The sequence below is a fragment of the Sceloporus undulatus genome, chromosome 4 (assembly GCF_019175285.1).
Source record: "Sceloporus undulatus isolate JIND9_A2432 ecotype Alabama chromosome 4, SceUnd_v1.1, whole genome shotgun sequence".
NCBI classification, from domain to species: domain Eukaryota; kingdom Metazoa; phylum Chordata; class Lepidosauria; order Squamata; family Phrynosomatidae; genus Sceloporus; species Sceloporus undulatus.
The window spans coordinates 249,347,748-249,374,568 of record NC_056525.1 but is presented as its reverse complement, the minus strand read 5'-3'; the positions used below and the strand labels follow the sequence as shown (position 1 = coordinate 249,374,568).

The following is a 26,821-nucleotide window of genomic DNA, read 5'->3' as shown; positions in this document are numbered from 1 at the left end:
CTCTCTCCCCATCACCCCAGGCAGACTCAGCTGTTCGAAGACCTGTATCGTGCCTATTACAACTTGGGCAACATCCACCTGCGGGAAGGCGAGCATTCGAAGGCTATGCGTTGCCTGGAACGGGCGCGTGAGTGTGCCTGCAAGATGAAGGAAAAGTACATGGAAAGTGAATGTTGTGCAGGCATTGCCCAAGTAAGTGGGAGACAGACCACAGTTTGTTGAATCAGTCAGAAAACCTTGCTGGGGTTCTGTGGGGAGAGTATGAGTAGTGATGTGGCTTTTCTGGAAGAAGTAGTGCTCTAGATAATGTTAACAGATTTAGCACGCTTAGTTTAAATTGTATTCAAACACCTTCAAAGCTTTATGCAGAAATTATTTTATTGGAATATTTGTAATCTAAAGAAAATAACATACTTCCATTATATTTAACAAAAAATGATTACACCTAATTACATTTTGGGACATATAACCAAAGAGAGCTGTTTCTGATCTTATGTCAACAGTTTCACTGAGCCACTGGGTTCATATTACAAGAAAGGTGGTTCTTACTAAAGATTTTGGCTTGCAGGGGGTTGGACTACATGACCCATGGGATCCTTCCCAGTTCTGTGATCAACCTGGGCTTGCTCAAAAGCTCCTTGGGGGTGGAATGGGGATTATCTCTCTGCTTTGGTCAGTTCTCACCAGGAATACTGTGTCCAGTTCTGGGCACCACAATTTGAGAAGCTGGAGTGTGTCCAACAGAGGGGCCACCAAAATGGTGAAGGGTCTGGAAACCATGCCCTCTGAGGAGACACTTAGGGAGTTGGGTATATTCAGCCTGAAGAAGAGAAGGTTAAGAGGTGATATGCTAGCCCTGTTTAAGTATTTGAAGGGATGTCATATTGAGGATGGAGCAAGCTTGTTTTCTGTTGCTCCAGAGAATAGGACCCAAAGCAATGGATGCAAGCTACAGGAAAAGAGATTCCACCTCACATTAGGAAGAACTTCCTGATAGTAAGGGCTGTTTGACAGTGGAACACACTCCTTCAGAGTGTGCTGGAGTCTTCTTCTTTGGAGGTTTTTAAACAGGCTGGACGGCCATCTGTCAGGAGTGCTTTGGTCCTGTGGTCCTGCATGGCAGCAGGTTAGGCCAGATGACCTTTGTGGTTTCTTCCAACTCTATGATTCTGTAATTCCCCTCCCCATGCCCTGTTGATAAAATGTAATTGTCAGTAAAACCTTCTTTTAAGGAGAAGCCTGGGGGTGCTTTACTGACATCTCAGTCACTCTGTATCCTTGCCCTTCCAATGTGGTCCCTAGGCTCTGGAGGTAGAAGCCATATCCAGTCTTACATGCCATCCCTTGGCAGCCTCTTGGCATGTCTTCCTAGCAGTGGCTGTACCTGTAGCCACTTTGCGGCTGGGGTTTCTGTGATTAGGGTGCCCCGTTGTCTCTGCTCCTTCCTGGCAGCTTCTTGAGGGAGGGCATTGAGCCCTTTACTGTGGGTTCTGGCCTGTCTTGACACACTGCATCCCGCTGCAGGTGCTGCTGAGCCTGGGGGACTTTGTGGCAGCCAAGCGGTCTCTGAAGAAGGCCTACAGGTTGGGCTCCCAGCAACCTCAGCAGCGGGAGAACATCTGCCACAACCTCCGCTATGGTGAGTGTGTGTGTGTGGTGGGGACCTTCTTTGGCTCAGAAGTACTGTCTAATGAGAGTTCAAAATAGTTACAAAGACTTTTTTTGTATCCTGAGGGCTTACTTTAGAAACCAGTGAGTTCCTCTGGCTTATGCTCAACAATTTCAGTAAGGCTTTTAACAAGTCCCTCATGATTTTCTTGAAGGCAAGCTAGTGCACTGTGGGCTAGACAGTGCTACTCTTAGATGGACTCATAAATGTTTGAGGGACAGAACCCAGGAACTGCTTACCGGTTGTTAAGGGTGGTAGACTTTCCTTCTTTGGAGGTCTTCAAACAGAAATTGGATGGACATTTTTCAGGATTGCTTTAGTTGTGTATTCCTACATGGCAGGGATGAGACTAGATGATCCTTGCAGCCCCTTCCAAATCTAAGATTCTGTGGTTCTGTGGTTGCTCTTCATCCTGGAGGGAAATGACGAGGGGTGCTTCAGAGTTCTATCTTGGGTCCAGTGTTCAACATCTTTATAAATGACTTAGGTTCTCAGACTTTGGCCCTCTAGGTGTTTTGGACTTCAGATCCCAAAATTCTGTCTTTAAGGTTAAGTACTATAGCTAGGCAAGAAGATATGATAGCCCTCTTTAAATATCTGAAAGGATGCTATGTTGAAGATGAAGCAAGGTTGAGACTAGAACACAAATGGATTCAAATTACAAAAAAGAGAGATTCAGCCTACAGTTTAGGAAGAACTTCTTGACTGTAAGAAATATTATAGAAAAAGAATAGACATTCGAAGGATGTGATGGACACTTCTTTGGAGGTTGGGCTGGATGGCCCTTGTGATCCCTTAAAGCTGTGTGAATCTATGATGGAGTAAAAGTGTTCATTGAGATGCTTTTTTTCTGGCAGTCTCAAAGGTGAGTCGTCTGCAGCAGGCTCTGGAAGAGGTGGAAGCAGCCGGCAACCTGGGGGCAGCCCTGGGCCTGTGTGAGCAGCTGGGAGACCTTTTCTCCAAGGCAGGGGATTATCAGCGGTCCGTGGAAGCCTACAAGAAGCAGGTGAGGCCAGAATGGTCTGGAGCTGGGTGGTGAAGGAGACAGAGGACTTCATATGGAAGGGGAAAGGCAGAAGTGGCGGGGGGGGGGGGAGCTGGAAAAGATTCCTGCTGGCTAGGTGAACTGAGCCAACTTGAAACTTAAGGGTCCAGAAAGTCTGTATTTTAAATAGAAATACATCAGACCTTCCTCTTGACATCCAACTGATTGGGAGTTCCAGTCATGTAAAAGGGATGAAACAAAGGAAATGTGAATGGGATAGGAGACCTACAGAGCTTATCCTGAGTGAGACCAGAGGAAGACAAAGGCAAATCCCCTCTGAATAAATCTGGTTAAGAAAACCCCAGGATAGGATTGACTTGTGTGTATACGTTTCTTCAAGTTGCTTGTCAGCTTATAGCAGCCCCATTAATTTCATGGCGTTTTCTTAAGTGAGAAATGCTCAGAAGTGGTTTTGCTAGTTCCTTCCTCTGAAACAGTACCTGGCATTTGTTGGTGGCTGCCTATCCAAGTAGTAACTAGGGCTGACCCTACTTACTTTCCAGAGTCAGACAGGCTCTGATACCTTAAGGGTAGGCTCTGGGTCATCATAATTCAGAAATGACGTAAAGGCACACAGCCACCACCACAAAGTCCCAGATAGAGTAGGCCTATTGAATCACTTGGTAAATGTTTAAGGGAACACCTATGTAAATCCCAATCTAGCAGGGTTTAGCAGTTGGAATTTAGGACAGGGGAGACCATTCTGATGCCTAGAAAATGGAATTTCAATTGAAGCAAGAAAGTGGTGTGCTTGAATTTAGCGGAGTCAAAGGACTACCCAAGCTGGCAAAAGGATCGGGGAGAGCAGCTGTGCTGAACTGGGAACAAGAGCATATGTCTGTGTGCCAGACTTGGACCTAGCAGACAGAGCCTGCTTGATGGATGCCCCTAGGCTGTGAAACTCCCTCTTACAGGCTGGCTCCTCTGCTCTCCTGCTTTTGGGCAAAGTCCTTTTTATTTAGATAGGCTTTCAGTTCTGTGGTTGCTGTGAAAGGGTCTTTTAATGGGGCCTTGTGTCCTTTGCTTCTCATTGTTGCAATTTAAATGCTTTTAAGTTGTTTTAAATTAGTATCATTTTAGACAAGATAACTGTTTCTTATTGTAATAACTGTTCTTTACCTGTATTTTTGCTTGAATCTATGTTCTAAACTGCCTTGAGTCCCATTTGGGGCAAGAAGCAGGATGCAAATGTAATGAAACCAGACTAAACAGCTGCATGGGATGATCTGGTTTCAGCTGCACTATGCCATGGCTCTCAAGCGGTCGCCCCAGGAGCTGGCTGTGATCCACGTTTCTTTGGCTGCCACATTTGGGGACTTGAAGGACCATGCCCGGGCATTGCATCACTATCAGGAGGAACTAGCATTACGAAAGGGGAACCCCCTGGAGGTAAGAGGTCCAAGCCATGTGCTTGGGACCCTCTGACGCTGTTGTGTGCCATCTGGTCCCTCACTTACTGTATGTGCCCACCAAATTCAACTATTCATGTGTTGAACTGGAAGCAGGACCTGTGATATAACCTTTACTTGATCAGTAGTCAAGACTGTGGAACTTTCTCCCACAGGAAGCTAGATTGGTCCCCTCTCTGTTCTTTTTCCACCATCAAGCAAATACTTTTCAGTTCATCTAGTCTTTGGAATATTGTCTTTTGTGGCAAGTCTTTTTTTTTTTAATTAAAAATATAATATGTTGTTAACTGCCCATGAGTTGATCCCTGCTCATGGCGACCCTGTGGATGAGACATTTCCAAGATTCCTTATCCTCCAATGCTCTGCTTAGGTTCTGTAAATTCATGCCCATGAGCTCCTTAATAGAGTTTATCCATCTAGCAAATGGTCTTCCTCTCTTTCTACATCCCTCTACCTTTCCTAGCATTATTGTCTTTTCCTATGAGTCATTCTGTCTCATGATGTGACCAAAGTACGACAACCTGAACATTATCATCTTGGCTTCCAAGAAGATTTCAGGCTTCATCTCTTCTAGGACTCATTTTTTCATCTTTTTGGCTGTCCATGGGTTCCTCGGCACTCTCCTCCAGTACCACATCTCAAATGCATTGATTTTTCTCCTATCCACTTTCCCCTCTATCCAGCCCTTGCAACCATAAATGGTAATAGGGAATACAGTGGCTTGTACTATTCTAACTTTAGTGCTCAGTTGGATATCTTTACATTTTAGGATCTTTTCTAATTCCTTCATAGCTGCCCTCCCCATTCCTAATCTTCTTATTTCTTGACTGAAGTTCCCATTCTGATCAGTGTTTGACCCAAGGGAGCTCTTTTACTATTTCAGTTTTCTCATTGTCTAGATTGAATCTGTATAGATCTTCTGTGGTTGTTAGTTTTGTTTTCTTATGTAACTTCAGTATTCCATTTAGATTTTACTTAATAACAATGTACAGCGCGCCTGCATTTTACGTGGGCGCACCACATGCGGCTTTCAGCATACACTGAAAACGGCTTCAGTTATGCGCCCCGGGCACAGGTGTGAGCCCAATTAGTTCCTATGGGGCTTCAGCATACGCTGATTTCTCCTTACGCGGAGGGATCCAGATCCCCACGTAAGGGGAGGGCGCATTGTATAAAATTTAGCATAAATACTTATTTCAACTTCAACTGTAAGATTTTATTATTAACTTCCTTCCCAACTGGTCTTTTAACTGGAGTGTGTTGGATTTGGATTTTTCACATTTAAAACTGTTTAAAATAAATATTTAATATGTTTATCTGTTTGTCTTTTTTAAACATTTGACTACTATCTATTGTCTTAAGTGTATTTTGTTTTAACTCATGATAAGCTGCCTTGGACCCCAAGCCAGGATATAAATTAAATAAATATAAAACCCAAACCTTTCATTCTTGCCTGTTCCTTCCATGGCTAGGAAGGGAAGACATGGCTGAGCATTGCCTTAGCCAAAGAGGAAATCAAAGAAACCTATGAGGAACTGGAGCCATGTTTCCAAAAGGCTCTGCACTACACCAAGAAGGCCTGTGACCCCAGACTACAGGTGAGCTCTGGGGGAAAGGGATGGGAGGAGGTGGCGCGCCATCCTTTTGAGGGGGAAGTGGAAAGTGATGGGAGAAGATTTGTTCTTTGCAGGCCTGGTAGCCTCCAAGTCTCTTTAGCCTTAGCATTTTGGAGCTTGACTGCTGCTCTCTCCCCAAGCCAGTCCTTGTTCTTTTCTCCCCCAATGAGGCAAATTTCTATACTTGGAGCTGCTCTCAGGTGTCCCCTTTGTTCAGTGTGGCTTTCCAGACATGGCTCTCCAAAGGTGGTGCCCAGAATTCATTTTGTTTCTCTAATATTTCCTGTTCTTCCTTCTACACCTTGGCCTTGTGAATGTCCTGTTGCATGTTTGGCTGTTGTTGTTGTGTGCCTTCAAATTGTTTCCAATTTATGACAATCCTAAGGCAAACCTATCATGGGGTTTGCTTGGCAAGTTTCTTCAGAGGGGGCTTGCCATTGCCATCCTCTGAGGTTAAGAGAGTGTGACATGCCCAAGGTCACCCAGTGGATTTACATGGCCGAGTCAGAATTCAAACCCTGGACTCCAGAGTCCTAGTGCTTCAAACCACTACACCACGCTGGCCTAAACATCCTAAAGGCACAAGATCCCATCTGATCAAGAAGCTAAGTAGGGTCAGCTCTGTCAGTACTTTGATGGGAAACTGCCAATGCATACCATGTGCTAGAGGCTCTGAATATTCCTGGCCTAAGAAAACCCTCCAAAATTCATGGGATCACCATAAGTCGACAGGCGACTTGAAGTTGCATGCACACATTTGACAGCATTCCTGTTACAGATAGATCTGTTAATAATAGCTTCATAATCCAGAAGATTCCACAGCTAGGCTTGAAATCATACTAAGATCAAAACCCATTCAAATCATAATTTCATCCTGAAACTGTAACTACATCATATCATATTAGTGATTAAAACAACTTAAAACATCTTTGCAAAACTGGGAATAGTCCTCCCCATCCTTTTGTAGGACACATCCTATCTGACTATTGCTATTTTGTTTGTACATCCTGCATGTAGATTTGAATGGATATTGATATTAGTGTGGTTTTAAGACCTACTGTGGAATTCTCTGTATTGATTAAAGGCTGTTTTCTAGCACTTGAAAGTTCACCAACAATATAGCTTTCTTCCTGATTCAAATCGTGCTATAGGTGTTGTGTACAATAATAGTGAGAAAGATTTGGAAGGAGAATCTTGAGGGGAACTCAGAAAATCTTAATAACCTTGGTATTGGTTACCTTGTGATCCAATTGTTTTTAAACCACTGGATCCCCGTTTCTCAGCATCAGATCCTGCAGCACTTCTATGCCTGCCAGCAGAGATGTGGATGCCCTGAAGCAACAGGAATTCTAGGCGAACTGCAGGACCTCCGGCGTGCTCAGGGCTGGCGTTCGGATGGGGAGATCAGTGAGGAGGAGGTGGAGGAAGAAGAGGAGACGCAAAGCAGTGAGCCCTTGGAAGCAAGTGATCTGGAGCTTTCTGATAGTGGTAAGTGTAGAGGAATTGTGAGACTGGGAGGTGGTAGCAGGTATCACTCAAAAGGAGCATCAGCCCTGTGTGGGATTGCCTGTGGTGCAGCAAAGAAAGCAGAGATTGGCATACTTATTTCATAGAATCATAGAGATGGAAAAGACCTCAAGGGCCATCTTCTAAGTGTACTTTCACCTTTCAGTTGATTTGAACAAGGCCACATCTATCATAGTGATGCCAATACTGAGAATAGAGGAGGTGGTGGCAGAACAGACAGAGCAAATTCTATAATTGTATGGGAGCCATTTTATAGAATCATAGAGTTGGAAGGTACCCCAAAGGACATCTAGTCTATCCCCCTGGCATGCAGGAATCCACATATGGATTCCCGAAAGCATGCCCAAACAATATTTAAAGGAAAGGCTACCACTCTGAGTCAGTCTATTCCAACAGCTGCTGCCTTCAGGAAGTTCTTAGTAATGTTTAGGTGGAATCTCCAAATTTAATTTGGCTGTCTTTGAATCTAAGATGCTTTCATTTCCTTCTTTCCTGAGTCATTGAATTTAAGAATTGGAAGGGGTTCATAAGGGCCATCTATTCCATCCCCAGCCATGGAGGAATACAGAAACAAACTACTCTCGAAAGATGGCAGTCCAACCTTTATTTAGGGACCTTTGAAGAAGAAGCATCCCCATCCTCTGTGGCAATCTATTATACTGTTTGCCAGCTCTTACAGTCAGAATCATCTTCCTTGTAATTTGAATCCACTGGTTTGTGTTTTGGTCTCCAGAGCAGCAAAAAACAAGCTCTCTCCTTTTTCTATCTGATGAGCCTTCAATTAGGGGCTGTCCTATGCTTTCTTAGTCTTCTCCAGCCTAAAGATACCCAGCTTCCTTAAACATTTACTTCTACCACCAACAGAAGCAAATTATTTCTCCTTCTATTTGTGAATGCCTTGCTGCCCAGACTGTGGCTCTGAACCAGCATGGCTGTTCATATGGCCTTGTTTCTCTTACAGACAGAGAAGATGACTTGGAGGGCTATAGCAAAACCGTTCCTGGCCAGCGGAGGACCAACAAGGTAAGCCAGGCCTTAAGCCAGTCAAACTGATCTGGGCTAGGAAGTCCAGAGGCAAGGAAGGTATGCATTTGGGTTGGCAGCTTTGTAATGAGAGGGGAAAGGTGCTGCTGCCAATTGAAGAATGTACAGTTGTATACAAGGGAGAAAGGATTTGACCTGATGAAAAAATGGCTGCAAGAGGATTGCAATGTCCATCCCAGCTCAAGAACTCTGTTCCCATTCTAGCCCTTTTTCAACAGGGGAGCTCATCCAGGCAGCTTACAATTTAAAAAGAAACACAAGTAAAAACAGATTATTGTTTCTGTCAAAAATTAATAAAACAATCCCACAAACGAAAAGCCTTTTTTTTTGGTAAAACAAGTCAGATTCCGAGGTCTAGTTAGACCAATGTGTCCTGCTTTCACCTGGGGACCATTTGTAATCCAGAATGATAGTGCTATGATTCCACTTTAACTACCATGGTGCCATCCTATGGAATTCTGGGATAGGCAGTTTTGGAAGGGGCAGTAAGAATTCTCAGTAAGGGCACTCTAGTGCCTCTCCAAACTACAAATCCCAAGATTCTGTAGGATGGAACTATGGTTAATAGTGCTGTAATTGTATCATGAAAATGGGTCCTAGTCTGATGAGATTGGGGGGGGGGGGTACTCATCTTTGTGTCTTCTTGAATCTCTGCCTCCCTTAGCACCAGACAGTGAGCCCTGCATTACAGTACAGTTCTATAGGGGTAGGAAGTCGGCTAATGCAAGGCAGGATTCAGGTTTCCAAGCCTTTGAACTCTTCTTGCTGGCTGGGGGGTGGGGGTTCTTCAATGGGAGGGAGGCTTCACAAGAGAGAAAATAGCAGTTTGGTCTTCTTGTTACTGAATTTTCTTTCCTGCAGTGGAACCAGAGGAATGACAAGGGTGAGACTTTGCTCCACCGGGCCTGCATTGATGGGAACCTGCGCCGTGTGCAATTCTTTGTGGAGAAGGTAAGCTACTGGTCTGTGCTTCCAGGACATGAATCTCCCATATCAGTGGATCACAGACTTTGGTCCTCCAAGTATTTTGGACGATTTCTCTCAGAAGCCCAGCCAGATTGTCCAGCAGTTAAGAATGCTGGGAACTGAATTCCAAAACATCTGGAAGAGCAGAGGTTTGAAACCACTGCCCCACATGAGAAAGAGTGGGCGCCAGGATGACTGGGATCCTGGTGTGTAAAACCCGAAGGATAGGGGTTTCTGTCTCCAGCCCAGCCTTCTCAACACTTTGGTTTCCTATTTGTTATGGTTCATGCTCAGCCCTGAAGCCCTTCCCCAGTCCTCCAAAGCCCTCTAGTACCCTTCTGCTGGTTTGTCGTCATCTGATGTAAGTGGGCCTCAGAATCACACCCAAGCTCATAAAACACATGAAAATACTGCCACAAGCACCCCAGAACTCTGTACTACTCTATCATACATGTTTTCCCTGCTGACCCTTGCAAAATGGCTACAGGGAGTGACGTAACATCACTTTTTGTCACTATTTTTGGAGGGATTGCAGAAGCAAACAGGTTCGCTTCCGGGCACAATACAAGGTGTTGGTTATAACCTATAAAGCCCTAAATGGCTTGGGTCCAGGATACTTGGAGGACCGCCTCTCCCCATATAATCCGTCCCGCACACTTTATTGAGGATCCCTTCTACAAGATATAGGTCAACCTCTCAAAGGGCATTTTCCATCTTGGCCCCTGGGATCTGGAACACCCTTCCCGAGGAGCTCCGCACCGCCACCTCCCTGGATCTCTTTAAAAAGAGACTGAAGACCTTTTTGTTTCATCAAGCCTTCCCTGATGTTCCGTGATATGTGTGCCCCCCCCCCCTAAATGATTAACATCTTCGAGTATATTGCTGGCTTGGTTTAATGTTGATTTTATGTATACTGTGCACTGTTTTGTAAGTTTTAATTATCTATTGCAATTTTTATCTTGTATTGTATTGTTATTGCAATTGTTGTACACCGCTGTGATCGAATGGAATAGCGGTATACAGTGGTACCTCGGGATACGAAATACCCAGGTTACGAAATTTTCGGGATACGAAAAAATCCCATAGGGAATTATTGTTTCGGGTTACGAATGTTTTTTCGGGTTACGAAAAAACTTTTGGTGCTTTTTTCGGCTTTTTCGCACGGAATCGCGGCTTTTCCCCATTAGCGCCTATGGCAATTCGGCTTACGAAGGCTTTTCGGGTTACGAAAGCGGCCGCGTTACGAATTAATTTCGTAACCCGAGGCACCACTGTATAAATACATTTTATTATTATTATTATTTAGGCTTGCTTTGGTAGAGTGTGACCCATGGTGGGGGCAGAGGGGGGTTAATTAGCCCCTTTCACCCACACAATTACCACTCATGGTCTGAGCCCTTTTCAATTTGGCAAATTTTCATTCAGAATGTAATTTCTAGTTTTCTCATTTTGATTCATCTGGGAAGTGCATATGAAGTCCTAAGGGCTTCTCGGACCACAGGTTGGGAACTACTGGGCTATGGGATCTTCTCCCCCCCCCCCCCCAATTTCCTTAGCAAACAGTCTTGGCTTTTGGATGTGTATGTGTGTGAGTGAGTTCTGGTAACCAATATGAGGTGGGCATACCACCCAGAACCCCTGAGAGGGGCATCCTAGCTCTCCAATCTGTTTCACCATAAGAGAATAGAAGAGAATAGAACAGGATTTCCTCTGGACTCCTGTAAAGTCCTTGATTTGAAGAATGCTTTCCCATTTCTGCAAAACATGATTTAAAAGGAGGTGTGGGAGAAACTCTAATTCAAACCTTTCTCTTCTCCATTTCTCTTCCTGCAGCTTCTGAACAGAAACTTTTCTCCTGAATAACAGCCTGGGGGTTCTTCTCAGACCTATTTACTTATTTTCTACTGGAACAAAATCATGCCCCCCAAAAATGTCTGTTAACATCATGCTTTGAGCATGACTTCAATCTAACACCTACTCTAAAGAACATGCAGTGCCAACACTTGATACCTAATACACTTTCTTTGTCTTTGCAGAATAGATGGAGCTTGTGATTCTGACCTGCCTTTTCCTTAGAATTTAAGTTACTTCCCATTAATCTCAATCACAGGACATCTGGTTAAAAAGGTTGTCCAAAGCCTATGGGGTGCAGGGAAGAGCTGGTGGAAGGTGATCAGGATGGGCAGAACTATGGAAATATGGAACCAGAGCCAGTGAATTCACATTGCAAGAAAAAAGATTCTGACTAAATGTAGAAAGAATTTGGTGGTGTCTTTTCTTTTATAGGAGGTTTTGGAGCATAGGTTGGAGGTCCACCTGACAGGGGTGCTTTAGCTATGGACCTTCTGCATTACCAGCAGATTTGATTGGATGTCTGTTGAGATCCTTTCAACTATTCAGTTCTTGGATTCTATGAAAACCTAATATGGGGGAAGAAATAGATGGGATTTATTGACCAAGCGAGTCCGAGGAGTGGTGCTTATCCTCTCACCAAGGTGTGCTTCAGCCTCTATACCCCATCCAAATTTGGCAAAGGAGAAGGAAAAGTAAGGTTGGAGTAAGGAGAGAAGAAAGATTCTGCTCCTGGTCAAAATTACCTTGGACCCCAGGTGCATGATGCTGTTTCTCATCTCTGCTTCAGGGTCACCCTCTGAATCCTCGGGATTATTGTGGCTGGACCCCATTGCATGAGGCTTGCAACCATGGGCATCTGGGTAAGTGCTGCGAAGCCAGAGATAAATGGAACAGGATGATTGCTTCTAGTTTTGGATTTGCATTTTAGGGACCTTACAAGAACTGCACTGGGTTCCAGTTTGCTTCAAAGCTCAATTCAGAGTTCTAATTTTGACATACAAAGCCCTAAATGGCGTTGGGCCAGGAGATCTGCAAGACCTAAAAGACCCCTTTCCATATGAACCTGCCCAAATCTGAAATCTTCAGCAGTGACCCTGTTGTGTCCCAACACATTGTAGCAGATTCTGCCTTTGTGTGGAGTGCTCTGAAAGCTCACAATCATTCTCTAGTTAGTTATTAACTGGTTAATTTACCAAATCAAGTCAGTTTCTGCCCAGACCAAGTACCATCCATGAACAGTGCTGTGACTGACCAGAATATAGATACACAATTAGAAAGTAGGAGTTACATTTCTCAACCAAGGTCTATAGTTCCTTTACTTATAAAAGCTTTGATAGATATAAAATCGACTGAAAAAAGAGAAATACAAAGTTACAAATAGCATAAATAAGCATAAGTATTCATACCAGTACATCAGGACGATAGTTACTGTGCAAGTACATCTCTTATGACCATATGACAAAATGCAAGTGGAGTAAAGATTCCACCTAAACCTTAAGAAATACATCCTGATGGTAAGAGCTTTTCAACAATAGAATATGCTGCTTCAGAGTGTGTGGTGTCTCCTTCTTTGGGGGTTTTTAAACAAAGGCTGGATGGCCATCTGTCCCAGAGAAGGCTTTGATTCTGTGTTCCTGCATGGCAGAAGGGGGTTGGATCAGGTGCCCCTGGAGGTCCCTTCCAGCACTAGGATTCTGTGGTTCTAAAGTTATATTTCTTATCCAAGCTGTTGCAAGAATATAAGTGGAGCAAAGTAGGCAGTATATCAACCAGAACAGGCTAAAAAATACCATAAAGTCACCAGATCCTGTCTGATCGTGAAAGCTAAGCTTTTACCTGTAGAGCATTGCCTTGGGGGTCTTGCTGGGCTGGAGGTTATGTATAAATACTTTAAATAGGTTTTTCAGATATACCTGATATAATGTGAGAACTTTCTGAGGATTTGTGTCCAGGTTTGTCTCTGATATAATAATAATAAATAATAATAAACTGTTTATTTCTATACCGCTTTTCCTCAAGATCAAAGCGATTCACATCTGGTCATATGTCATAATACAATATACAAACAGTTATAACATTCAATTGCAATTACAACAATTCAATAAAATTATCTAAAAATGGCAAATTAAAATAGTCGAAACTATAAACTATCAAAGTATCTTAATCTAATTGGGGAACCTGTTGCCTTTTTCTCCAGAGATTGTGCATTTGCTTTTGGACCATGGGGCAGCCATTGATGACCCTGGAGGGCCTGGCTGTGACGGCATCACTCCTCTTCATGATGCTCTCAACTGTGGCCATTTTGATGTAGCTGAGCTCTTGATCCAGAGGGGGGCATCAGCACTTTTGCGCAATGCCAAGGTAGAGGATGCTGAACAAGACACAGGTGATGTGATTTGGTGGGTTTGGCCCTAACCTACCAGACTCACATTTGTCCCCAAAGCCTGAAGGGGTTGAAAATCCCTGGAATTTGAGGTGATGGTCAGCAGTTTCTCTGAAAGGCTTACTGAATCAATTCCCATATAAGCAGTTGTTGTTCTGTGCCTTCAAGTTGCTTCTGACCTATGGTGACCTTAAGGCTGACCTTTCACAGGATTTTCTTTGCAGGATTTGTTCAGAGGGTGTTTGCTGCCATTGGCTTCCTCTGAGGATGAAAGAAAATGTGATTTGCTCAAAGTCAGCCAGTGGGTTTCCATGGCTGAGTGGGGATTCAAATCCTGGTCTCGAGTCCTTGTCCAACATTCAAACCATGACACAACACAGCTTCAGCTAGGAATTTCTTGGCCAAATTATGTCAGTTTGCCTTTGCCTTCCTCTGAAGATGAAAGAAAATGTAATTTGGCCAAGGTTACCCAGTGGGCTTTCATGGCTGAGTGGGGAATCAAACCCATGTCTTACAGAGTCCCAATCCTGTATTCAAACCACTACAGCACACTGGCTTTCTAGAGCCTGGCTTTTTAAATTTTCATTTGCCGGTTGATCATTTTTGAGGACCCCCCCCCCCGCTCCCTTTTGTTGGTAGGGCTAGAAAGGAATCAGAGTTGCAGTCCTGGACTAGGTGGACCCTTAAGGATCTGATTCTGCTTCCTATGTTTCTCTGGAGAAGATCCCCCGTTTCAGTCGCTGGCATCGCCAGGCAGGGCAAGAAAGGAATCCTGCCCAAGCCACTGCTGCCAGCCAGAGTTAGCAATATTGAGTTAGGTGTCCAAGGGTCTGATACAATATAAAAGCAGCTTCTTATCTTGGACTGTCATGATCTTCCCTTTTTGCCCAGTTTGTTGGCACTGGCACTGGGCAAGGGAGCAAAATGTATTTATTTATTTTTTGCATGGATTTCATTTCTATCCTACTTTCTCCCCAAATGGGAGGCTCTCAACAGAAGTTAAAACAATGGATAATGCAAAGGTATTTTTTCAAAAAAGAAGCAGTTGAGCAGGGCAGAAACATTGTAATACAGGTTGAGCCTCCCTTATCTGAAATGCTTGGGAGCAGAGATGTTTCAGTTTTTATCCGGATTTTGGAATACCTGTATTTGCATATATGTACATAATGAGATATCTTGGAGGTGAGAACCAACTCTAAACACAAAATTCATTTATGATTTATATACACCTTATACACATAGCCTGAAGGTAATTTTATACAATGTTTTTAATAATTTTGTGCATGAAACAATGTTTGTGTACACTGAACAATCAGAAAGCAAAGGTGTCTCTATCTCAGCCACCCATTGGGGGGGGGGGGAATTGGTTTTTGGGATATTTCGAAATTCTGGATAAGGGAGACTCAATTTGTAATGACAAAAATACAGCCCAGCTCAAATGAAAGACTTTTTGCAATGGCCAGCTTAACAGTCAGAGCCCTGAATAAATGAAGAGACCTCAGCCTGCTGGTGGAAAGAGAGCAGAGAAGAGGCTAACTGATCCCCCCATGGGATGGAGGTGGCCTTTGCCTTGCATCTTGGCCTCTCCAGCCTTTTGGAGTCTCCAAGAAGGGCAAATACTGGTCAGCAAGGCCTGTCCTGGGAATGTATGAAATCCAAGGGGACCAGGGCAGGCCTGGGTAGCTTACCAGGAGATATGGCTGTGTGTGGACTTGTGGTTCTACTGGTGATATATGAAGCATTTACCCCTGCATTAGGGCCAGACCCCACTGGGCACGCTGCAGGAGTGGATGCGTCTCTACGGCAGGGATCTTGACCAAGAAACCCGGGAGCGCTGCAAAACCATGGAGGGACTGCTCAGGAAAGCCATGGCAGGGCGAGGTGAGAAGCTGGGCTGTTCTTGGATGGGTGGGGCTGTTGCAGGGAACATCTTACAGGTACTTCCAAAAAGGAGAAAGTGATCTGAGTCTAGTTCATCCTTCTTTCCTCCTCCTTGGCCCAAACAATCCTGACTCTTTTTCTTGATTTTAAAAGTAACTCCAAAATATGAAATCTGTGGAACTCATGAAAATAAACCAAAACATCCTGTTGTTAAAGGTTTCTCTGACTCCAATTTTGCGTGGTGCAGCATAACCTAATAGTTCTGCATTTGGAGTTTGTCAGGAGCTTTGTTCACTGAGGTATGCATGTATTTCAGTGCTAATAAATCTATGAAAGCTAACACTGAAATAAATAGGTTAGTCTTCAGTAAGATACAAGGTTCCTTTGTTTCCTCTTCCTCTGCTCCTTTTATACTCTTGGGAATGAGTCCTGGAGCCTGACTCCTTCCACTTTTTGCCTCTCCAGGTCCCAAACCTCACCAGGCCCCCCGAGAGCAGCCAGCCAGCCAGCTGTTTGATGCAGAGCTTTCTGAGTCTCAAGGATCCAGTCCTCCGGGCTCTTCTGGGAAGCCCCTCAGCCCCAGAAGGAGCCAGACAGAGCCAGAAGCAGAGGAGGCCTGTATGGTTCCCCTGAGGCCTGTCAAGAAGAGGCAGAGGTTGCTCAGCCAAAACCTGCTGAGGGAGGAGGAGATGCAAGCCAAGTCAGGGGAAGCTGGGCTTGATGCCCCAGCTGAATATCGGGCAGCCATGCGGAGATTGGGGGGTGCCTTGTCCTGGGCCCCACCAAGCCCTGAGCGCCCCAACAGGCCCTCTGCTGCTCCAGCCCTGATCCCCTCTGAAGAGTACGTGGGGGATGACTGGCTGGAAGATGACCTGGGCCTGAACCTCGTTTCCCGGAAAAGAAGCCGCCCAAGCCCACCCAAGGAGCTGGGGTCTGAGTGCGAGGAAAGTCCAGAGGAGGCCGAGAGTGATGGCGGACTTCCGCAGCAGCCCCTTGAGGCAACCAGGAAGAGACAACGGAGGAGGACCAGGCAAGCTCGCCTTACCCAGATTGTGAACAGAACACCGCTGGGGAGGATCCAAGGAGCCAGCGTGGTGGGGCCAGAGCCCACCACTGGCCCCAGCAACTTCCATGGGGCTGGCAGCATGACCCAAGTTGAGGGGGTTCTTCCAGGGGAAGGAAGCTTGTCGTCTGCATTTATGCCGGTGAGTTTTTAGCATGCATGTGCATCTTTGTAGTATCTTGCTTGTGCCTTTTGAGATGGACATGGCAACTGCCAAGGATCCTGACAGGTAGAAGACCAGGGGTGCAGAAAGTACAGCCTTCCCTAGGGCCAATTGTGTGATCCCAGGCCCCCCTTCCTTTTTTAAAGGACACCCCCTCCCCCTCCACCACATTTTTGATCCCCTCAGATCTGTTCTAGGCCCAGGAGAGCCCTTTTTTCCCAACAGGAAATTGATTTTCTCTTAGAAAAAAAAGTTTGTAGTGCTTTTTCACATGGGCCAAAGAGGGAATAAACACTTTTTTCTGTCATGGGACACAAAACAATGAAGGAATTGGCCTCTGTGCCCCCAATGGATGTTTAGGGGTATAAAATTTTAAAAATTCAGGGCAGGGTACAGTCTCCAACCTGGGACCCCTGGCAGTTGCTGTTCCCTTGTTTAGATTTCTTGGGTCAGACCTGTGCTCCTGCTTGGCTGGGCACTTGATAAGGATCTCAAGTCAGCCTAAAGCACAGTTTCTAACTGGGAGAGATGGAAAGGAACAGTACCTTTAGGAGCAGCAGACCATTCACAAGGTCTAGGCAAACTATTCCATGGGTATGATCCCTTCTGCAGCTATAGAGAAGGCTCCCTAGCCTCTCAGCTTGTTTTCCATTTCTGCAGGTCCCTGCTCCTCCACCCCCGATACGGGTGCGAGTTCAGGTTCAAGACAACGTCTTCCTGATTCCTGTGCCACACAGGTAAGTGAGCAGGGTACCCAGCTCCTTAGAAATATCTAACCTTCATTCATGATAATTATTTCAGAGCCATGGTCATTGAGTTAGAAGGGATCCCAACTCTGAATCATAGAGTTAGAAGAAACCCCAAGGGCCATCTAGTCCAATCTCCTGACATGCAGGAATACACACATGAAGCTCTCCTAACAGATGACCATCCAGCCTCTATTTAAAAACCTCCAAAGAAGGAGATTCCACCATATTCTGAAGTAGCACTTTCCACTGTCAAACAGCTCTTACTGTTAGGAAGTCATTCCTAATGTTTAGGTGTGATTCCTTTTCCTGTGGCTTGACTCCATTACTCTGTGTCCTAGTAACAAAACAAACAAAAACAAACAGCTTCATTTATATACCGCTTTATACTGAACTAACAGTGTCTAAGTGGTTTACAGCTGTAAGCTAATTGCCCCCAACAATCTGGGTACTCACTTTAGCGACCTCCTCAGAAGGATGCAAGTCTGAGTCGAGCTTGAGCTCTTTCGCTGGTATTGAACTCGCAACCTTATGGTTTTGAGTGAGTGGCTGCACTACAGGCATTTAACCACTGCGCCACCAGGGCTTCTCATTGTGCACCCAGCCAATGGAACAGCATAAAGCAAGTTTGCTGCTTCCTCAGTATGGCATCTCATCTAACCCGCTGCCAGTGTAGCCAAAGAATCCATGAATGTTGACTATCCCACCTCAGTTTAGCAGTAGCAAGTACACTTCTATACCGCTTATCAGTGAACTAGCACTCCCTAAGCGGTTTACCACGTGTAAGCTAACTGCCCCCAACAAGCTGGGGACTCATTTTAGTAACCTACGGAAGGATGCCAGGCTGAGTCGACCCGTAGCCCCTTGTGGTTTGTGAGTGAGTGGCTGCAGTACGGGCATTTAACCACTGCACCACCAGGGCTCTCTAAAAGCCTCCACCAAAGGAGAATCCACTACCATCCAAGAAAATCCATTCCACTGTTGAGCATCTCTTACTGTCAGGAAGGCCTTCCTAATATTTTGTCAGAACCATGCCAAATCAATTCAGAGGTATATGCAACCCTTTGCACTTAGGAATATTTAGTGTCTATATTAACCCTGCTAGCAGGATTTGTGCAATATGAACTTATGGTAAGAATAGGAGCAGTGTGGGCTACAACTTTGGAGCCAGGGTTTGAATCTGCTTGGCCATGGAAGCAGTCACACAAACACAGCCTCAGAGGAAGGCGAAGACAAACCCCGTCTGAACAAATCTGGTCAAGAAAGCCCTGTGGTCTTAGGGTCATGATAAGGTGGAAAATACTTGAAGGCATACAATAACAGTAGGGCAGAGTGAAGGAAGCGGGGAAAAGAATTTGATCTGTAATTGGTTACAAGAGCTTCCAAAAGCTAGTTCTCATATGTGAGGGTAAGCTAGCAACTTGCTTTTTGGCAGCTCAGTTTTTTACATTCCGCTGTTTTGATGGATCTAATTTATAGCTGTGTGCCAGACATTTGACCCCTGGTCTGCTCTTTCATCATTCCTTCTCCTGCCTTCTTCCTGTAGGGAAGTGCATTGTTCAGAGGGGGAAATTTGGAATCCCTGGAGGGAGGGTGGGAGAACCTATGTAGATTTTAGCATCTCTGGCAGAAGGAAGAACCTTCTTTAGTTTCTCCCTCAGGCTGTGGGATGGGTGGGTGGTGGGTAGGGTGAGGAAGGGCTCTTCTGGCACAACCCTCTCCTCTTCCTTGCAGTGGCAGTGAGAGTTGCCCTGTCTCCTGGCTGGCAGAACAGGCCTCCCAGCGCTACTACCAGGCCTGTGGACTCCTGCCACACCTGATCCTGAAGAAAGAGGGGGCCCTCTTGGCTCCCCAAGACCACATTATGGATGTCTTGCAAAGCAATGAGGAGGTGAGCAGTCACTGTCGATGGGGAGAGACTTGGTAGCTAGGGTGAACCTGGGAGAGGCCATTCATAGAATCATAGAGTTGAAAGAGACCATAAAGGCCATCCAGTCCAACCCCCTGCCATGCAGGAACTCACAATCAAAGCAACCCTGACAGATGGCCATCCAGCCTCTGTTTAAAAACCTACAGAGAAGGAGACCACTACTCTCCGAGGGAGTGTCTTCCATTGTCAAACAGCTCTCCTAATATTGAGGTAGAATCGCTTTTCCAGTAGCTTACATCCATTATTCTAGCTCCTATTCTCTGGAGCAGCAGCAAACAAGCTTGCTCCATCCTCAATATGACATCCCTTCAAATATTTAAAAAGGGCTATCATATCACCTCTTCTCCAGGCTAAACATTAGAAGCTCCCTAAGTCAGAAGGCATGGTTTTGAAACCCTTCACCATTTTGGTTGCCCTCCTCTAGACACGCTCCAGCTTCTCAACAACCTTTTTGAATTGTGGTGCCGAGAACATTGGGAAGGCCTTGTCCTGTGTTCTCACCAGATGGGCCTGGGATGGTGGTGGGACACATCTCTTCACAGCAGAGAGTTGGGGTGGTTGGGGTTCTTGGGAGAGCAGCAGTCCTTTGTTTCCTGGGCCTGGCTGACATTCCCGCACTCTTTCCATGGCAGGTGTTGGCTGAGGTGCAGTCGTGGAACCTGCCACCTCTTGTGGAGAGGTACTGCAAGGCCTGCCGGAGCCTCGGTGTGGGTGAGCTGCTGTTACGTCACACAGTGGACCTTCTCTGCCTGGTCAGGTCCCTGGGAAACTGGGGGAGGGCATTTTTGAGCTCCACAACAGTTTGTGGCAGCTTCCCCCAGGGTGACATATGCTTTCCCTCTCCTGGAAGCTGGATACTGGGCTCGCTGGGGCAGCTTGCAAGGCTTCTCTCTGGGACGAAGAGTAACCAAGTTTGTCTTACGTCTCCCATCCCCTTCACTCTCCTCCCCATGACCCTCCTGGCTAGCAGGGGAGCACCGACTGCTTCTAAAAATGTTAGAACGCCAGGAATCGGGACCCTCCTTCAGCATCTCCAACGTGGCTCTGCGGGGCCCCCACCTGATCCCGCTCCTTCGGGCACTCAAGCTTCAGACCTCCATCCGGCAGCTGTCTCTCTCTGGGACGGGTCTTGGAGATGACTCAGCCGAAGAGTTGCTGGCCAGCATCAGTACCATGCCTGCCTTGAAGCTGCTGAACCTCTCGGCCAACCGACTGAGCCCCGAAGGGCTTGGCAAGCTGACCACAGGGGCCCCTGGCCCAGTCATGTTCCAGGTGGGTAGGAAAGAGCTGCTTTTGGCTACTGAGAGCAGGAGGGTGAACAGCTGTGAGTCAGAAGGGGTGGGAGGCGTAGGTCATCTGTCCTGGGGTATAATTTTACTGCCTTGACTTTACATTCTTGAATCTATTAAAGCCTTTGGCGCCTACTTGATTTTATCCAAGTTGATGCATGTGCCCTATGGTTTTAAACTGAACTGACTTGTAGTGACTAAGATTCTTAGTCACTTTCCATCTGCTTAAATTATTACTTAATATATCATTTTATTATAAATTATTATACTGTAATAACTTAAGAGCTAAAGTGGCTTGGTGGTTTGAGTGTTAAAGTATTTTAAATGTTGGATTAATATAATTTGTAATTTATAAAGAGCTTGTGTGGCATACTGGTTTGTGTGCTGGAATACGACTCTGGAGACCAGGGTTCAAATCCTGGCTCAGCCTTGTAAACCCACTGGGTGACCCTGGGCAAGTCACACTCTCTCAAGTCTCAGGGGGAGGCAATGGCAAATCTTTTCTGAACAAATCTTCACAAGAAAATCCTATGATAGGTTTGTTTTAAGGTTGCCATACATAGGGAACCAGTTCAAGGCACACAATGAAACATTATTATAATAATAAATAAATTAAGTAATAATCAATTATTAATCATTATAAATAAAGATTAATAAATTAAGTAATAAGCAATTATTACTTAAATAATTTATTTTAAATTATTACTTATTCCATCACTTACTTATTTAAAGTTGTTCTATTCTACCTCAAGATTATATAGTGTGATATTGACTGGTTGGTTGATTTTGCCTATTTTATTGATTGATTGATTGATTGATTGATTGAATGTTGTGGCTTTGTTTCCAGTACAGAGCCAGAGATGGGTTGAGTGGGTTGTAAACATTGTAATAAATACAGTGGGCCCTTGGTTTTGTTCTAGGACCCCTCATGGATACCAAAATCTGTGGATACTTCGGTTCCATTATATACTGTACAATAGGAGAGTGAAATTGTGTCCCTTATATAAAGTGGCAAAATCAAGGCTTGCTTTCTGGAATTTTTCCAAAAATATATTTTCAGCCTGTGTATATGTGAGTCTGTGGATGCAGAATCTGTGGATATGGAGGACCGATTGTTATTCTCTAGAATGGGAAGTCAGGGGTGGTTTCTTTATGAGGAAGAGTAAGATGCCGGGAGGTAAGGAAGGGGAAGGCAATACACAGAATACACAGAACTCATCATAGATGTCCATTCAATCTGGTTTTAAAAACCTCCAAAGAAGAGTTCACCACCCCAAGGCTGTTGAGCAGCTCTTACACTTTACAAACCTCTCCCCAGTGTTTAGGAGGTGCCTCATCTCTTGTAATTTGAGTAGATCCAGTGTATCAATGGGATGAACTTTTGTGAGGAGCCACCATTCTGTGGGTGGGGTCTGCTTTAGTTGGAATTAACCAACTGGATTGGCCTGCCTTCCCTTCCCACTGCTGAGTCCCTGGGAAAAGTGCAGTCATAAGCAAAAGGGGCACCAACAGCATTTCAGCCAGCAATTCTGTGTTCATATATTGCATCTTTCATTACTCTGAGAACTAAAAATTTGCTCTTCTTATCAGTCAGGTTTTCCAAATCCTACATGAGATATACTATGTATAGATTATAGATTGAGTCTCCCTTATCCAAAATGCTTGGGGCCAGAAGTGTTTTGGATTTCAGAGTATTTGCATATACATAAGTTGCTCTCGTAGAGATGGGACCCAAATCTAAACATGAAAATCGTTTATGTTTATACACAGAGCCTGAAGGTAATTTTATTAACATTTAAAATAAGTTTATGCATGTAATTAAGTTTGTGTGTGCTAACCCACGCGGAGAATTCTGAAACATAAGGGAGAACCAATATGGATTTATTAGTTACTTTTAGATTCTGTCTTTACTCCAGTGTGCTTCAAGTGGCCTACGTGGCTCTTTGTCTCCCGGCTTCATTCTCACAACAACAACCCTGTAAGAGGTCAAGCTAAGAGTGGCCAAGGCCATTTTAATGGGATTAATCGTTTTGCAAGGACTAGAACCAGAATCTCCCAAATTCTGGTCCAGCACACAAACTACTGTCTGGTATCATCTCATCTGGCGTTTTGTCTTTTTTCCTTGCCTGCAGCTTGGAGGAAGGGGCTTGCTTCTCCCCTAACCCCACTCTACCCCTTGTTTTTTTCAGAACTTGGAAGAGCTGGACCTCAGCCTCAACCCCTTGGGTGACAACAGTTGCCAGTCCCTTGCCTCCCTGGTCCAGGCTTGCCCTGTCTTGAACACCCTCAAGCTGCAAGCTTGCAGCCTCACCTCCGCCTTCCTGCAACACTGCCGCCTTTTACTGGCCAATGCCTTGAAAGGTAAGGAGGACAAAATTGATTCAGCCACCTGGGCAAGGTCTTGACCCTGATGGAGCTGTGTCTGTAGTTATGGGTATATCTGTCCTGGCACATCTCCTCATATCTCCAGATTAAGAATAAATAAATATTTTAACTCACACAAGAAACTGTGGCGATTAAACAAATCTATACTTTATGTAAGAGCCTTGCGTAGTGGTTTGAGTGATGGGCTAGGCCTCTGGAAGACCAGGGTTTGCATCTGCACTCAGGTATGGAACCCTCTTGGGCAAATCACACTCTCCGCCTTAGAGGAAGGCAATGAGGAACCAACTCTGGACAAATCTTTAGTTTTACTGTGGTGTAGTGGTTTAAGTGTTGGACTAGGATTATGGGAGGCAAGGCTTCAAATCCCCACTGAGCCATGGAGGTCCACTGCATGGTCTTAGGCAAGTCACCATCTCTCTGCCTCAGAGGAAGGCCATGGCAAATCTTCTCTGAACAAATCTGCCCCAGAAAACCCTGGGAAAGAATTGCTGCAAGTCAGCACTGAGTTGAAGGTGTCTGCTTTCAAGTCCCCTATTGCCTTATGGCAACTACATGAATTTCATAGGGTTTTCTTAGGTAATGAATACACTCAGAGGTGGTTTTGCCAATTCCTTCCTCTCAAATACAGCCTACAGCCCCTGGTATTAGTTGGTAGTCTCCCATCCAAGTACTAACAAGGGCTGACTCTGCTTTGCTTCCAAGATCAGATGGGATCTCATCATCAATTTCTACAAAATACCCATAGACTTCATAGAATTATCTTGCTGGAATCATAGCGCTGGATACCAGTTCAATCCTAATGCAGACAATCCACACCTGAAGCACCTTTATGGTGTTTGTTATGGTCAGTTGACTGGTATGTCCTGGGTAGAGAGGTGTGAGAGTGAAGTGACTGGTGAATGTGAACTCTTTCCATGCTCCTTGGATACACCAGCATTTGATATCCTCTTTCACTTTTCTCTTCATTTGCTCTCCTAACCTTCTGTTTCTGCCTTGGAGTGTGCGTCACTTTCTGTGTAAATTTTTAAAGAGAGGCTGGATGGCCATCTCTCACCAGGAGTGGTTTTGCTGTGTTTTCCTGCATGGCAGAAAGAGGTTGATTGGACAGCCCTTTTAGTCTCTTCCAACTCTAGGAGTCTGTGCTCCTCTTCCTTTGCTTGGGCACTGAACAGCTGTTTTTCTCTCAGGCGCTCTACACCTCAAGAGCCTTACAGTATCCCACAATGCACTGGGCTCCCCAGGCCTTGACCTGCTTCTGAGGAGCCTGCCCTGCGAGACTCTCACCCACCTGGAGATCAGCTCAGTAGACACCGAACCAGGCGATGAGCAGCCTCTCTGGAGCCCGGTGGCCAGGTACCTGGCACAGGTATGAGGTGGGGAGGCTGATGGGAGTGCTGCAAGGAATCAGCCCCTTCTCTCCATTCTCACACTTTGGGCCACTGTGATCAGAAGAAAAGCTTAAGTGATGGGATAGAGTCCCTGTAATGGAGTATGAAGATATCATTATCAAGGGGGGAGGATGTATTAAAAATGTGGTTGAAGCTTTCTTATCCTATTAAGTTAAGCAAGTATTTGAGAAGGTAGACTATCAGCACCACCTCTCCCAACCACATTCGTGCTTATTTCTCTCTTTTCTGAATCCCAGTATTTCATTTTATTTACTTATTTTCCCTTTGGACAGGAAGGTTGTGCTCTCACCCACCTGACTTTCTCTGGGAATCGGCTGAATGACGCTGCTGTTGCAGAACTGGCAAGGTAAGGGGGATTGGGTGGGCAGGCTCTCCTGAACTGGACAATAGTGAGTCCTCCACTTTGAAACTATGGGCGAGAGTAGGTTCCTGCCTTCAGCCAAAAAAGATGACCCATCCATGTTGCTTGTCTTAGAGTGTTTTTGAGAGAATTCACCATATGTGTACCCACTTCATATTTTTGGCTCTGGGCAAAAGATACCCACTTTTACCTTTGGAAGGTGGGGCTCTTCCCAATTGTGGGTGGAAACCCCCATCTCTGTGACATGCTCTTGCATCTGCAAGAAAGGTTCACCAGAATTTGTAGTTTCCACCTTCAGAGATGCAGTAGCCTGAGGAGCTTCTGAATAACAGTCATTCCATTGATGAACATCTCGTTCTGCAGTTAGGTATTGTGATACTGGCACTGTGTCTTCAACTGATACATCCACCATCTAAAAGGTGTAACTGAAGCTGTGCAGCCCAGCCCCATCTTGAACATCCTGCTACAGGATTTCTTCCTCTTTCTTGAGTAAAACAGTCCAGGGCATAGGAAAGAGGGTCCCCAGTTGTTGTTGTTTTAAAGTTTGAATTAGATTTTAAAAAGGAAAAGAAGAAAGACATATGAAAGGTTATGAAATGTGGGCTGGCATAAAATTAGTATAAGCTGACTGTATGCCCCAAAATAAGAGCACCAGTATTGGATTTAGTGTTGAACTGGGACTTCTGTCAGAGACCAGAGGGGTCCAAATCCCATCAGACCACGGAAACTCACTGTGTGACTTTACATGTCACACTCTCAGCCTCAGAGGAAGGAAATGGTGGCAAACCCCATCTTAAGAAATCTGGCCAAGAAAACAGTCAGAGTATACACAAAGGCACAGAACAACAAGAGATGCCCTCAAAATAATGTTGTTGATATCTATGAAATAAGCAGTGACATGTGGCTAAACAGTCAGGGTTTTCTGACCTTTGAATGGTGGATGGTGGATGTTTCTTTCCTTCTTTGAAGTATAAATCTTTTAGCAGCAGCAAAAGCTTGCTGTTCACGGGAGAAAACCCAAGCAGAGGCCTGACTTTGCTCTTTCAGTGGATTTTCTGGGCAAAGTGCAATATTCCCATCTGCCTCCTCCTTCCCAGACCCTTGCTACAGTTCAGTGTGCTTAGCATTTGGATGCACTCCATACAGTGGGGGTACATCCACAACTGAAAGGGCAACTGGTCGCAGAGGAATTTGGACTCTGTCCACCTAAAGATCACTTCTTGGCCTGTCTCTGCAAAGTGAAGAGTTACCCATTGCTGTGTGCCCTGTTCTATCTCTGTTGTATATACAGTACATGTTAAGCTGGGGGATGTACATGCTAATGAGAGCTTGCATCACATGCTAATAAGAAGTTACATCATAGCTGACCTAAGGCCCAACTGGCCAGTCAGAAAGCAGGACCGGGAGTTTCAAAAACCTTCCACCGGAGGCCTTTAAAAGGCCTCTGAGACCATGTGGTCTTTTGTCTTTCCTCTTCTAATAAATAATAATAATTTGTTTTATTTATATACCGCTATTCCAAAGATCATAGCGGTGAACAGCAAGTAAGCTAATTTGCCCCAACAGTCTGGGTACTCATTTTAGCTCCCTCCTCGGAAGGATGCAACCCTGAGTTGAGCTTGGGCCCTTTTGCTGGTCTTGAACTCACAACCTTGTGGTTTTGAGTGAATGGCTGCAGTACAGGCATTTAACCACTCTTCTGTTGTTTTGGAAGCCCAGCTGTTGAGCCTGTGCCAAAAGGGCAGGCTTAAGCGATGCAGTTTGAGCTAGGCAATGGGGGCCAGCTCCTTGCAGCCAAAAACCCATCAAGGACTGCAGAACCCATCACTGTGTGAGCAGTTTAGGAAATGTGCTAGCTAGAGTGTCTAGGCTTTTGTTATGTTTATCTTTGGCTTGCCTGAAATGAACATCTTGTAACTATGCATTCTGTACCTGCAAGACAAGGAGGCCTTGCACCCTATTGCTCCATTCTGTCTAGTTAGAATAAATACCTTTATTTAAAAGTATCTGCTGTCTCTGTAGTCCTATACATGTGTCTTAGCTCAATTGTCACTTGCTTAGGTTAGCAAGGGAAGGGAACT

At 45.1% G+C, this 26,821-nt stretch overlaps 1 protein-coding gene and 1 long non-coding RNA gene across 4 annotated transcripts in view; one reads left to right on the top strand and one right to left on the bottom strand.

The window, feature by feature from the left end:
• The window catches only part of TONSL (tonsoku like, DNA repair protein), a 37,696-nt gene that overhangs the window by 7,913 nt on the left and 2,962 nt on the right, over window positions 1-26,821 (top strand). For 2 of the 3 annotated variants that reach the window (XM_042463050.1, XM_042463049.1), the window contains 19 exons: window positions 21-192; window positions 1,525-1,639; window positions 2,527-2,675; window positions 3,951-4,103; window positions 5,596-5,721; window positions 7,023-7,227; window positions 8,228-8,289; window positions 9,172-9,261; window positions 11,918-11,990; window positions 13,328-13,491; window positions 15,271-15,394; window positions 15,860-16,599; window positions 17,281-17,357; window positions 19,101-19,257; window positions 19,929-20,007; window positions 20,264-20,568; window positions 22,775-22,946; window positions 24,158-24,336; window positions 24,652-24,725. In XM_042463050.1, the coding sequence (XP_042318984.1) occupies window positions 21-192; window positions 1,525-1,639; window positions 2,527-2,675; window positions 3,951-4,103; window positions 5,596-5,721; window positions 7,023-7,227; window positions 8,228-8,289; window positions 9,172-9,261; window positions 11,918-11,990; window positions 13,328-13,491; window positions 15,271-15,394; window positions 15,860-16,599; window positions 17,281-17,357; window positions 19,101-19,257; window positions 19,929-20,007; window positions 20,264-20,568; window positions 22,775-22,946; window positions 24,158-24,336; window positions 24,652-24,725 (3,216 nt within the window). The remainder of the gene's footprint in view (window positions 1-20; window positions 193-1,524; window positions 1,640-2,526; window positions 2,676-3,950; window positions 4,104-5,595; window positions 5,722-7,022; window positions 7,228-8,227; window positions 8,290-9,171; window positions 9,262-11,917; window positions 11,991-13,327; window positions 13,492-15,270; window positions 15,395-15,859; window positions 16,600-17,280; window positions 17,358-19,100; window positions 19,258-19,928; window positions 20,008-20,263; window positions 20,569-22,774; window positions 22,947-24,157; window positions 24,337-24,651; window positions 24,726-26,821) is intronic. The other variant, XM_042463052.1, reaches the window with a different exon arrangement.
• Window positions 52-25,996, bottom strand: LOC121928408. Its single transcript, XR_006103503.1, has 3 exons — window positions 25,668-25,996; window positions 11,874-11,997; window positions 52-137 (listed from the first exon to the last, which is right to left on the bottom strand). It is a non-coding gene; the product is annotated as an uncharacterized LOC121928408 (long non-coding RNA).